The sequence below is a fragment of the Hippocampus comes genome, unplaced genomic scaffold (genome assembly GCF_001891065.2).
Source record: "Hippocampus comes isolate QL1 unplaced genomic scaffold, H_comes_QL1_v1.1 scaffold105, whole genome shotgun sequence".
Classification (NCBI taxonomy): domain Eukaryota; kingdom Metazoa; phylum Chordata; class Actinopteri; order Syngnathiformes; family Syngnathidae; genus Hippocampus; species Hippocampus comes.
Genome location: NW_017806235.1, coordinates 706,264 through 718,997, shown reverse-complemented (window position 1 = coordinate 718,997; position 12,734 = coordinate 706,264). Strand labels below are relative to the sequence as shown.

The window sequence follows — 12,734 nt, the reverse complement described above, 5'->3', positions numbered from 1 at the left end:
GGGGGGGTGGGGGGGGGGTCTTTGAAAGTAATCCAGGCCAGGCGCTCCAGGCTGTGCCAAAGGATCCTCTATTGTAAGAAGAGATATTTTCAAAGAAATGAGTTCTGGCTGTTGACCAGTCAATTTTTTTTTCCCCCCCTCTCTGCCTCCTGTGAAATGGGGGGGGGGGGTTCTTTGAAAGTAATCCAGGCCAGGCGCTCCAGGCTGTGCCAAAGGATCCTCTATTGTAAGAAGAGATATTTTCAAAGAAATGAGTTCTGGCTGTTGACCAGTCAATTTTTTTTTTCCCCCCTCTCTGCCTCCTGTGAAATAAGAGTGTGACTGATCCGTTGAGACTTACGGAGTTCTCACTCTTCGACTCTTCCGAGCCCCAAATCCGCAGACGCATGCCTCTCACCCCGCAATCACTCATGCGCACCCGCCCGTGTCCTCGCTCGCCATCTCTCGTCCCACACGCATCAACGCCACCTCATGGTCCCACCCAGTCTTGTGACATCCATCGACATTCCGCCCTTTCTTACCTTTTTCTTTTTTTTCTCCTTTTTTTTTCTCGTTCTTTCAGGGATGCGAGAACACCCGCCCATTCCCGTTGCCGGCCTCGCCGACCACATTGAGCACCTCAAGGCCAATGACGGCCTGCGTTTCTCTCAGGAGTATGAGGTAAAGATCAACAGGCCGGTGGCCTTTTGGTGTGAAGCGAACTCCGGCGATGCATGGGCCCTGCTGTGAATAGCGAAAACTTGACCCCACCTGCCCGTCCATGCCACAGGAGGGTGGCAAAGCACTTCAAACGGACCCCGGTGGTCCGTTTGAATTGATTTGCGGTCCGTTACATCAGTTATAATCAGTTACATAATTCAGTCGTTAAATTATTTGACACGAACTGAATTCACAGCGCACGTTGGGTTACATTGTTCAAGTCACCTTTTGGCATACACGATATCGTAAATGTTCGGGACCGCAGGCAAACGATGGCGGCAAAGCGGATGACGAGAGCTATTGGCGCATCAGGAGAGAAGCAAAAACAAGCTTCGCTTCCTGTTTCCTCACACAAGGTACATTCAATGACCAGCCAAAAAGTAGGACATCCTGGTTACACCGAACAACAACGAAGCAAGATGCCACAAGGTGGTGTCAAAGTAACACTTTTTTTTTTTTGCTTTGGGCTGATCACAAAAGACAGGAAATAGATAAGAGTTTTTCAGCAAATAATCGAGGAGAGGTTAAGAAATACAAATTTCAAGGTTTGTGCCACTTTGATCCCCTCCCGACACAGCTTGATTACATTAAAAGCCGTTGCGTCCTGTTTGTTTTATTTTTCTTCCCTTTTTTTTTTTTTTTTTTTTAACACAATCCTAGCAGGTGGTAGCGACACAAAGGCAATCAGCAAGTGTCTCCTTGTGATGCAACTCGGCAAGGGATTACCTCTCGTCCTCGATAAAAAGGAGCAAGGAAAATTAGCATTTAAAGTGGCACGTTGCTTTGGAGAGCGGCGAGATGTCCCCGTGTACAGAAAAGAACCGCCATACTGTTTTTCTTTTTTGTTTGTTTGTTTCTTCCTTCATTTATTTGTTCAGATCTTTCAATCTGTTTCGGCTACCACTGATTGTTGGATTGATTGAAGGGCGATGGGGCATTTCCCCCCCCCCAGATTCCCATTTGCAAACTGTTGCATTTATCAAAAACTGCGTCTTTTTTTTTTTTTTTATCAACTACTACATAATATGGTAAGTGCGCTTTTACCGTAAAGGTAGTCAAAGCGCTTTAACAACATCTCCGTCACCTCATTCAACTCCGTGTTTTGATCACAGACCACCGAACATGGCCACAATGCTTGAGAATTGAACCCGCAGTCGGGGGACACAACCACCCTACAACCTGAGCCATCGCGTGTTCCGGATCTTCTTGCCAATCATCAACGATGTCCACCTTACACATTAAAACTAAACAGAACGACTCAGATTATTTCTGAGTTCAACCAAATTTGGAGGCATTGATCGCATTCGCTGTAAATAAAGAACGATGGCTCACGAAACGCCTCCAAAGCAGCATGTTGCATTCGCGACATGTTTATGTCACCGACCCAGGGCTGGCCGGGAAGCGGCGGGCAGCCGGCCGAGCAAATGGAGGAAACGATGGGTAGAGCGCCTCTGTGGCCTGGCAGATGGCGCGCCAGCCCGCACGCCACACGACGTCGCTCGTGGCGCTTTGTCACCATCAAGCCTCTTGCTTGCCCTTTCGAACGCTTTTGACTAGAAATGGCTGAAAAGAAACAAATGTCATTTGTGGTTTTATGCCTTACCGAAGTGGACACACGGTCTATTTTTGTCCAATGGAATACGAAAATCGAACCACAATTAAGTTTGAGGCTTCGCCCGTGGACTAGTCGTCAGTTCATCAAGAGGCACGCGAAGACAAAAAAAACGTTTACACGGATGGAGAATTCTTTAGCGACATGGGAGGAAAACGGAGCGGCCTCAGAAAAGCCGCGCGAGCGCGGAGAGAGCGTGCAAAGTCACACAGGAAGGCCACAGCTGATTTGAAACCCCAAACCTCACAACTCCAAGACGGACGTGCTAACCATGACGCCGCACGCTCTTGGCTTACCTGTTTCTGATCCCCGAGTTGCATGCGGGACAAATCGCTGCTCTCGTTGCATTCGTCATTTGTCCTCCGGGCGACGTCGGAGCGCGTACATATCGATCGGCCGGGGATGTGCGACGACGTTTTATCCTCCGCCTCGATTATGTCACCGGGTCTCGTATTATTAGCTATTGATCGCCCGCCAGCGGCTATGCTGGAGAAGCACCTTTGCTCATCCCCCCCCCCCCCCCGCCCCGCCCCCTCCCTTCCGGAACCTTGCACCCGGCAAACCCAACCAACGGGAGTCTCCAAACGACATCCTAAAAATGCCCGGGCACGCTTAAGGTGCCGTGTGGTCATAGTTAGCGAGACAAATGTTATCTTCCACCGCACGTTGGCCCATTTGAGAAAAAAATCCCCCAAAAAGTAAGAAAGTATTGACATGAATATGATAACGCTTCTGCTAATCTTTTTCCTTCAATATAGATGTCGTTCCAAAACCCCGCCGCTGTTATTTTGCAATTCATATTGACCGATGCTAACACATAAATGTTTCATACAAAATCGACTTTTTCCCCGCATGAAACTTTTGTTTTGCTTCAGAAGTGCAACCAATATGTACAAAGAAAATAGTTCCTTCAATATATTTGCCCTTCAAAACAGCTTTCACATGCATTTTTCGATGTATAACTAAATGATGTGAATTATCCTCGTGGAGCCGTGACGCGGGGAGAGGTCAGCCGCTAAATATTGATTGAGAAGGAGAGTTAATGAGACATAAACAACAATTATTGGCATTTTTTTTCTTGGATCTGACACCATTGGATAATTAAACATGCCCCGTGTCAAATCGACCTAAACAGATCTGACGGGAGGGTTACAGGCAGTCACTGTGTCGGATTTCCATTTGAGTCAAGATAAATTTGCAGTGTGGTGATAAGTTGTTTTTTTTTTCTTCTTAAATTGGATCAATATGGCCTTAAGAAGTCTTGATCTTCTTAACCCTCCTGTTATGTTGCGGCTCAAACTGACCCACTGTCTGTGAACTATATGTCAATGTACGCGTGTCTCGGTTGTCATGCCGAAACTTGCCAGGCTAACGCTTCGGGCCTCCCTTCTTCCTCCCTAGTCCATCGACCCGGGCCAGCAGTTCACCTGGGAGAACTCCAACATGGAAGTGAACAAGCCAAAGAACCGCTACGCCAATGTCATCGCCTACGACCATTCCAGGGTGGTGCTCACTTCCGTCGACGGTAAGCGTGAAAACATCAGCGCAAAGATCGCGGCCGCCTCGAAAAACGCGCGGGAAAATGTCGACTGAAGCCCCGCGTTGCTTCCCAGCGGTCCCGGGCAGCGACTACATCAACGCCAACTACATCGACGGCTACCGCAAGCAGAACGCCTACATCGCCACGCAGGGACCGCTGCCCGAGACGCTGAGCGACTTCTGGAGGATGGTGTGGGAGCAGCGATCCAGCACCATCGTCATGATGACGCGACTGGAGGAGAAGTCTCGGGTAAGGCTGGGCGAGACTGCAGAATGAAAAAACGTTTCCAACGTTGGGAAACACACGTTTTTTTAATTGTTTTGGGTTTTTTTTTTAAGTTGGAGAAAATAATACAACAGTATTGCATCATTCCTTAAACATCAGATAAAAAATACAGAAATTATTATTATCATGAAAAAATATAATCAAATAATACACACATCTGAGATCAAAAGTAAAATACTATGAATTGAAAAATTAAAAATATTCAATGGAAATTACACGAATAGTAGAACTACGATAAAAAATGTACAATATTTGAAAGTGCCATGAATATACTGGAGAAAAAAAATATTAGAAAATACAAAAATATTCTACCCGATAATGTAAAATGTTAGTTGAAAAAAAATTGACTTCATTTCATGAAAAATATCATGGAAAATACTTAACCAAGAAGTCATAAATTAATACACCATATTAGGAAAGAACATGCAAATATTAGTTAAAAGAAATACAAAAATGTTAGAAACTGAATAAAATAAAATTGGATCAAAAACAGACAAAAATATTTGGAAATCATTTATTAGGTGAAAAACTACAAAAAGTATTTGATAAAAACACAAATATCTCTAACTCAAATAGTTGATGGCAAAAAAAAAAAAAATCACAAGTAGTACTGGAGAAAAAGAATCTAACAAAAAAAAAAAAAAAAGAAAAAATCACAAGTAGTACTGGAAAAAAAGAATCTAAAAAATATACATTTAAAAAAGGCCAAATATTAAGGAAACTGCCCCATGTTTGAGAATATAAGAACAAAGTGTGTCACACGACTCACCCGGATGTTGTCACTCAAATGAATGGAAGAGAAAAATGTCATGGAAGTACTTGCAAATGTTGCAGTGTCCGCAAAGTCGGTGCTTTTGGCTTTCGGCCGCTTCATAATAAAGGCGCTGAACATAACATAACATAACTTTGGCCGGGGGTTGGCGGGGTGGTCTCCTAATGACGACAACCTCAATTGTCAGCTGATCCCCCGCAACATCCGCTCCGCCAGTCGCTTCCGCGTTCACAAGCTTCCTCTTTATTTTGCCGCCTGCTTCTGCTCAGCTGGATTTGTCAGCCTGATCAAAGTCACTTTGCAGACGCCATCGTTCCCAAAGTTTCTCTCGGTCTGTTCCTGCCGCACCTGTCTGCCGGACGGATTTCCATAATAATGAGAATTACATTCTTCATTCATTACCACTACACACACACACACGCACACACACACACACACACACAATACTAATATGTTTTTGCAGGCACCGTCGACTTTGCGGCTGGTGTTTATGCTCCCTGCCTGCGTTTGGCCCTTGAGACGACGGAGAAAGAGAGAGAGAGAAAAAGAAAAAAAAAAATAACTCTTTTAAGTTGAAGTTAAGAGGATTGTCACCCAACATTTGCCCGCTTCCCAAAATAAAGCCAACCTATAAAAGACACGCAGGAAAAAGAAAAAAAAAGCTAATGTTGAGAAACTTTTTTTTCCAAATGTAACCTTCACATAACAATCACAGTTACAAGTTACGAGAAAGCCTCGAAGGAAGGCAAAACTAATGAGCCGCTCTCGCGTTCCATCCATCAGCGTAAATATAAATAAAGCCGAGCGCCTTTGTCAGGTAAGCGCTCGACGGCAACATAACATCGTATGTCAATTTGTCGCCGTCGTAAAACCTTTATGAGAACTGCAGCCGATGTTTTGGGATGACTCACGAGTTGCTCATTTGAGTCATCATTTCAACGTTCCTTGTAAAGAGAAGTTGGGGGACGGGGGAAACCGTGGGAAATTTCTCGATGAGAATTTCATCCAAGATTCGTTCGCCAGTACTAACATTTCTTTGCACTGTTCGGAAATTTTAACCAAAAAAATTAGGGGGGAAAAAAATGACAAATGAAAAATAATGCAAAACTATTTTGACACAAAACACAAAAGTGCCTCAAGAAACCTGCTGTCGGGAATCCTTCAAATGCTCACTCACAATTCAGTTTTGTGGGCATGTCGATCTTGAGTAGATCCACCCAAAAAAAAAAAAAGGTCAAGCTCGATAAGTCAACCATTTTAGTTTGAAGCGGCCAAGACTAAGCCTCAAGACTTCATGCTTTGAAATAGAAAGGAAATCTTCAAAGGCCGCATGTCATTCAAGCTAACATGCAGGTTTTGGGGAATGTGTGAGGACGGAGAGAACACGCAAAGCCCACCCTTGTCAGAACCGCCAAGCGGACGCGCTCCCCGTCATAACCTGTCTTCAGACTCGCCTGTCGTCCGCATTTGCCTCGGCGAAAAGCGGACGTGACGAAGGCCCGCGAGCCGCCTGACAATTAGCTCGACGCAAACAATCACAGGCCGCCGAAAGACAAAAGCGGCCTTTTGAAGTGCACTTCTCGCACGCGCCCACAGGTGAGAGAGAGAGCGCATTCCCTGTTTTGGCGGATGCCGAGTCTTCAGCTTTTAATGAGACAGCCCCGCGTTGCCTCTGATCCGACCCCTCTAATGTTCCCTCCTTGTTAATCAGCAGCGCTCGACGCCGCGCTCTCCACGCCGCGCTCTGTTCTGACAGCCCGCCTCCTCTTCCCTCTTTCCTCCCTCTCGACCCGCCAGGTGAAGTGTGACCAGTACTGGCCGGCGCGAGGAACCGAGACCTACGGCATGATCCAGGTCACCATGCTGGACACGGTGGAGCTGGCCACTTACAGCGTCCGCACTTTCGCACTCTACAAGGTACGCCGCTGAACTTTTACTTATTCCGACGCGACCGTTCCAGTTGGAAAGGGCTCACTTGGTCTGACTCCACGGCTACCTTCAAAGCAAACTTTTCAGAGAGACTCGACCGAATTTGAAGCATATAAGACGGAACAAGCTCGGGGGCACGCAATAGCCAAAGAATTTGGATTTGACATCATTGTACCTCTGGTGGGAGGATGGTGACAAAAGTATGTTTTGGAAAATGGAGCCCCCAAAGCCAATTTAACACACCGGCAAGAAATTCGGTCGACTTGTCCATCACAAGTAGACGTACGAAAAAGAAGCCATGAGTGAAAAGACAGAGGACGTCTGCCGTTTCATTTGGAGTGCCGTAACCTCCCAATTTTCAGACCTTCTTCAAAGATGAGCTCGTCCTCCATATTATTGGCTTGAAATTTGAACTTTGAAATTCAGCTTTCATCATTATTTGCGAGCAGGGCGTGGCTCCAAAGTTTCTTGAATTTGCATCCAACTTTTGTGAAGTCAAATCGATCGCCCTACGGTGGGCTTTCCCATCTTCAAAAACTCACCAAATTTTGCAGTTGTTTTCATCGCTGATAAAAATGTCCACCCAAATTGATGGAAATTGAACTTTGGCAAAAGTCAGCCACCGTATGAAGCCCGTTGAACTCATCACCAGGACATTTGGTCGGCATTTTTATCGTTCGTCGAACCACGGGAAAGTCTGAAGAAGCCACGCCCCAAATGGCCCCAGCAGGGCGGACATTTTGATTTGAAGCTGTCACGCGAGCCATTTTCTTCCCAGATGATAAACTGGTCCAGTTGAGACTAAATAGCGGAAAGTGTGTGTTGTTGTCCTCGTGTCTCGATGGAGCGAAGTTTGATGACTCAAATTAAAACCGAATACCCGAATAGCTCAACTCCACGAGGTCGACCGAATTTGTGGCTGCTCGCAGCTTTCATTGCTAGACTTTGCTTATTGATTTTTTTTTTTATTTTCAAAACCTCCCTATTGTTCCTCGAAAAAAAAAGTCATTAAAAATTGAATTCTTTGTTTTTGGGCGACACATTGAACTGTCGGCATGATGCGGCGCTCTTTCTTTCTCTTTGCTTCTTTTGAAAACACAATTATCTGTGCCAATTAAAGCCACTCCAGCCGCAGACGGTTCTCCGCAACCAAAGACAATTCTCGTGAAACTTATTTCCCGAGCAACGGCGGGGCGGGGGTCGCTTTCATTTGAAACTCTGCACCTTATCTCCGCCTCCAGCCACTCGGTTGATCACAGCCCTGAGAGGGACTCCAATCGAGACCTTTGTGAGGAATAGCGAGGAACGTGTGACAATTAAACCGTCGGTGCTTTTCAAATGGAAGCCGAGTCACGTCATTGAAGCGCTTTTGACCTTTAACTGTCGGGCGTGCTTCAACCCGGCATGATACGTGTTTTTTTCTTTTCTTTTTTTTTCCTTCCAATTACATCCCGCTTGAACTTCCTTCTCTCTTTTTGCAGAACGGCTCTAGCGAGAAGAGAGAGCTGCGGCAGTTTCAGTTCATGGCCTGGCCCGACCACGGCGTGCCCGAGTATCCCACTCCCATCCTGGCCTTCCTGAGACGCGTCAAAGCCTGCAACCCTCCGGACGCCGGGCCCATGGTGGTGCACTGCAGGTGGGGGAAGCAAAACATGCTAGCATAGCACGCACGCCGGTCAATGTCGGTGCATCGTTTTCCGTCAACGTGCGCTTCGGTTGCCCGAGCTTGGTCGAAAGGCGCAATAGAGCGCGCAATAAAATTGCACTTTTGTCCTTACGCCATCCAAGCGCGGGCGTGGGCCGGACCGGCTGCTTCATCGTGATCGATGCCATGTTGGAGCGCATGAAGCACGAGAAGTCGGTGGACATCTACGGCCACGTGACGTGCATGCGGGCCCAACGCAACTACATGGTACAGACCGAGGACCAGTACATCTTCATCCACGAGGCGCTGCTGGAGGCGGCCACGTGCGGCAACACGGAGGTGCCGGCGCGCAATCTCTACGCGCACATTCAGAAGCTGACGCAGCCGCCGCCCGGCGAGACGGTCACCGCCATGGAGCTGGAGTTCAAGGTGAGGAAAGGACAACATATACACCATGTTTACCGCGACGGAGGAAAAAAAAAAAAAACATGACGTGAGCAACGGTGACTCACCACTCGGGTGGCTTTTTTAGATCCCGTTTGCAACATCTCTCAGGATCGCCATGTGCACTTACTATTATCTACTGCGACACGCGTTCCGTTTCTACCATGCATAGACCTCATCTGTTTGAGTGCGAGGTGCTTAAACTTGTCGGACTTTTCACATGTTGGCATTTCTCTCCCTCATAATCCACGTGACCAAGTGAGATTCGTTGCCTACTCTTTTCTTTTGACTTGAAAACTGTGCTGATCTCAAATCCAAAGCGATGCAATCCGAATCCAAATGAATCTGTTAGTCCTTGGAATGCTTTGCAAACCTGAATTTCACACATCGGATGGGCGAGACCGTCGTCCACGCCTTCCCGACAAAAACGACGCCTTGTGGCTGGAAACATTTGGAACGCAGGGCACTTAACGGACGACTTAACATCCATGTTTTAACCGAGGAGACCATTTTCAGCACAGGATGCACTTATTTGTTGGGGAAAAAAAATTCGAATAGATAATGCCTTCTGTGGTTATCAACATCACATAGACACCGCTGATAAAACGCATCGGAAATGACCTCCGCGACTTACACACGACGTAAACCGACGGTGTTCAAGGTGACTCTCAAACACACACACGCACACACAGGCAAACACCTGCTGTCCAGTGTGATGTCATCACAACGTTTTCCCTCCCAGCGCCGCCATTTGCCCTCGTGGTGACCGCGATGCATTGTGTTTGAAGCGATGATGGCGTCGGCCAATGAAACGTGGCTGCGGCGATTGTGTGGTGTTTGGGTCACACAACACTCACGCGCACACAGCGCAAACGCTGCTGGCAGAGCACGACTGTCCGTATTTGCTCCCGCGAGTCCATCTGCTGTCGAAAGCGGCGCCAACTTGCTGGCGCCACACTCCAACGCGCGCGCTCTTTGTTCAAATGACATTCCTTAAAATAGCGCTTTGAAATGAACACGCGCTCATTTAAACATGAGCGCAATGCTCGTATGCATCGTTTGATGAATGAATTTGTGGCATTTCCATTCATTTCAATGGGGGGAGGCGATTTGAGTTTCAAGCGTGGTCCTGCTGTCAATTCAACTCGTATCTCAAGTAGGGGCAGCCAAGATGAGTCACAAATACGTTGACAGCCAAACCTGTTGACAGCTAATTTAATAGTTGACGTCATCATCCATTTTCCGATACGCTTATCCTGACAAAGGTCACGGGGGGCTGCTGGAGCCTATGCAGCCGTCTTCGGGCACCCTGAACCGGTTGCCAGCCAATTGCAGGGCACGCACAGATGAACAACCATCTGCGCCCACACTCACACCTGGGGACAATTTCGAGTGTTCAATCAGCCTGCCATGCATGTTTTTGGAATGTGGGAGGAAACCGGAGTACCCGGAGAAAACCCACGCAAGGCCCGGGGAGAACATGCAAACTTCACTCAGGAAGGCCAGAGCCGGAATTATTTCTGCACCTCTGCACTGTCAGGCCAACGCGCTAACCAGTCGACCACTGTGCCGCCAACCCAGGTCATAATAATAAAAATATGTCACAGTGCTAATAAATATGCTCCTTCTAATCTTGAACGCGACACTTGGACCGGGATGATCAATTTTGCACCGTCAAGCTCAATTGAGGTCGTTTTTTTTTTTTTTTTTAATCAGGAATATGATGTGAGCATTTTCAATGAAATAAATATTTTATCTGCTGCCGGTTCATGATACACACACCCACGCACGCAATAGAAATCAACGGCTCGATAATCCACACGGTCACGTCTAATGAATGTCCTCACCGGGTATTCGCGTTGACTGCCGCCCCGCGCAAATCTTACAAAATATGAAATCTCACCCAAGGGCTTTGCTTTTTGTCGCTCAGCGCCTGGCCAACTCCAAGGCCCACACGTCCCGCTTCATCAGCGCCAACCTGCCCTGCAACAAGTTCAAGAACCGCCTGGTGAACATCATGCCTTTCGAGTCCACGCGCGTCTGCCTGCAGCCCATCCGCGGCGTGGAGGGCTCCGACTACATCAACGCCAGCTGCATCGACGGATACAGGTACACCCTTAGCTGGATGAATATAGCCTAGCATAGCTCGATCGAATAAATTGGAATCCATAACCGGTGGTTTGGATGGAGGCGGGGAGGGAAAGAGCTGCTAGCGCTCTATCAATCAATCGCTTTGGTTCCAAAACACGCTCTCAGCACACCGTCACTACACACCGCAGTATGTTTCCACGACATCCTTTTCGCGTCACTCAAGCCTGGTCAGACCCACACTCCTCACCGTCACGGTCGCAACGGTGCAGAATGTGTGGACGGTGACGCCAAGACAAAAAGAATCACGCAGTGAACGAAGGCGCTTGTTTTTCTGTCGGATGGCATCCCGCTAGCTCGGAACAGATTGCCAGCGGAAACCGATAGAACGTCTGACCTTTCTCCCGGAAATGCTCCCGCATGTTGCCGTGCGCACGGTCCGGTCCGCGGAATGATAAATGAGTAAGCCGGGGTGTTTATCAACAATGCGCACCGACGACGCGAAAGCCGAAATGGAGCCAACATAGCAAAACCGTGTGCGCGTAGGCGGTCCGTTTACCTTCAAAGCGGTCAGCAGACGCACAACGCGGAAACTCGAGAGGCGAGAGAGCGAGCCTTTCAACCACATCATAGAGGGCCGGTGTTGTTGGAGAGTGCGCTCGCACTAACGCGACCAGATGAACAGGCTGGAAAAAAAAAAAAAGGGGGCAGTGTCGAGTCCTCGTTCGTCTTTCTCCTCTCATCTCGTTGCCCACTTCATCTTCCTTTGCTGTTTTCTTTGACTTGAGCCTGCGCTCGACGTCTTTTTCCTTCCTTTCCTCTCCTCTCTTATCGCTCCCTTCTCTCTATCCTCCCTGGAAGGTCTTCTTTTCTCCACTGCCTTTTCCTTCCCTCTGACGCGGAAACTCGAGAGGCGAGAGAGCGAGCCTTTCAACCACATCATAGAGGGCCGGTGTTGTTGGAGAGTGCGCTCGCACTAACGCGACCAGATGAACAGGCTGGAAAAAAAAAAAAAGGTGGCAGTGTCGAGTCCTCGTTCGTCTTTCTCCTCTCATCTCGTTGCCCACTTCATCTTCCTTTGCTGTTTTCTTTGACTTGAGCCTGCGCTCGATGTCTTTTTCCTTCCTCTCCTCTCCTCTCTTATCGTTCGTTCCCTTCTCTCTATCCTCCCTGGAAGGTCTTCTTTTCTCCACTGCCTTTTCCTTCCCTCTGTTCTTTTCTCCTTCCTTTGCTCTCCTCGAGGCTTCAACTCTCTTCCTTCCATCCACATTCCAGTGGTCAGTACCTCCGGAAGCAAATTTAATTCATGATTTTAATGACACATTTTAACAAAGTACATCATGTTTAAAATGATGACATAAATTGTTATGATGCAAAACAATAAAACTTGTTAACCAATTAATCCTCCCCCCCACCTCCCCCACACACACACACACACAATTTAATTAAAAAAGGCATTAATAATTACGGTGGGATGTTTTGTTCATTTTTCTGGAATTACTGACTTTACACAAAAGTATGTTGAACGTTTGGATTTGTTGAACCAATGTTTTTTTTTACATTTTCACCAATTTGGTTTTTTTTTTAGATCCTGTCATTGATATGTCATGTCACTACATTTTCAGGGGATGTTTCGATTAATTATAGACCATCACTGCCGCTCTCCTTCCCCACCCTCCTCCTCCTCCTGCTTTCATCTTTTTTCTCTCCCTCTCCCCTC

General features: G+C 47.3%; 1 protein-coding gene across 1 annotated transcript in view; it reads left to right on the top strand.

Annotated features, from left to right (window-relative positions):
• The window catches only part of LOC109507374 (receptor-type tyrosine-protein phosphatase F-like), a 182,987-nt gene that overhangs the window by 166,269 nt on the left and 3,984 nt on the right, over positions 1–12,734 (top strand). The window contains exons 19-25 of the mRNA XM_019856751.1: positions 563–660; positions 3,713–3,836; positions 3,925–4,100; positions 6,706–6,825; positions 8,319–8,473; positions 8,626–8,911; positions 10,857–11,035. Coding sequence (XP_019712310.1) covers positions 563–660; positions 3,713–3,836; positions 3,925–4,100; positions 6,706–6,825; positions 8,319–8,473; positions 8,626–8,911; positions 10,857–11,035 — 1,138 coding nt within the window. The remainder of the gene's footprint in view (positions 1–562; positions 661–3,712; positions 3,837–3,924; positions 4,101–6,705; positions 6,826–8,318; positions 8,474–8,625; positions 8,912–10,856; positions 11,036–12,734) is intronic.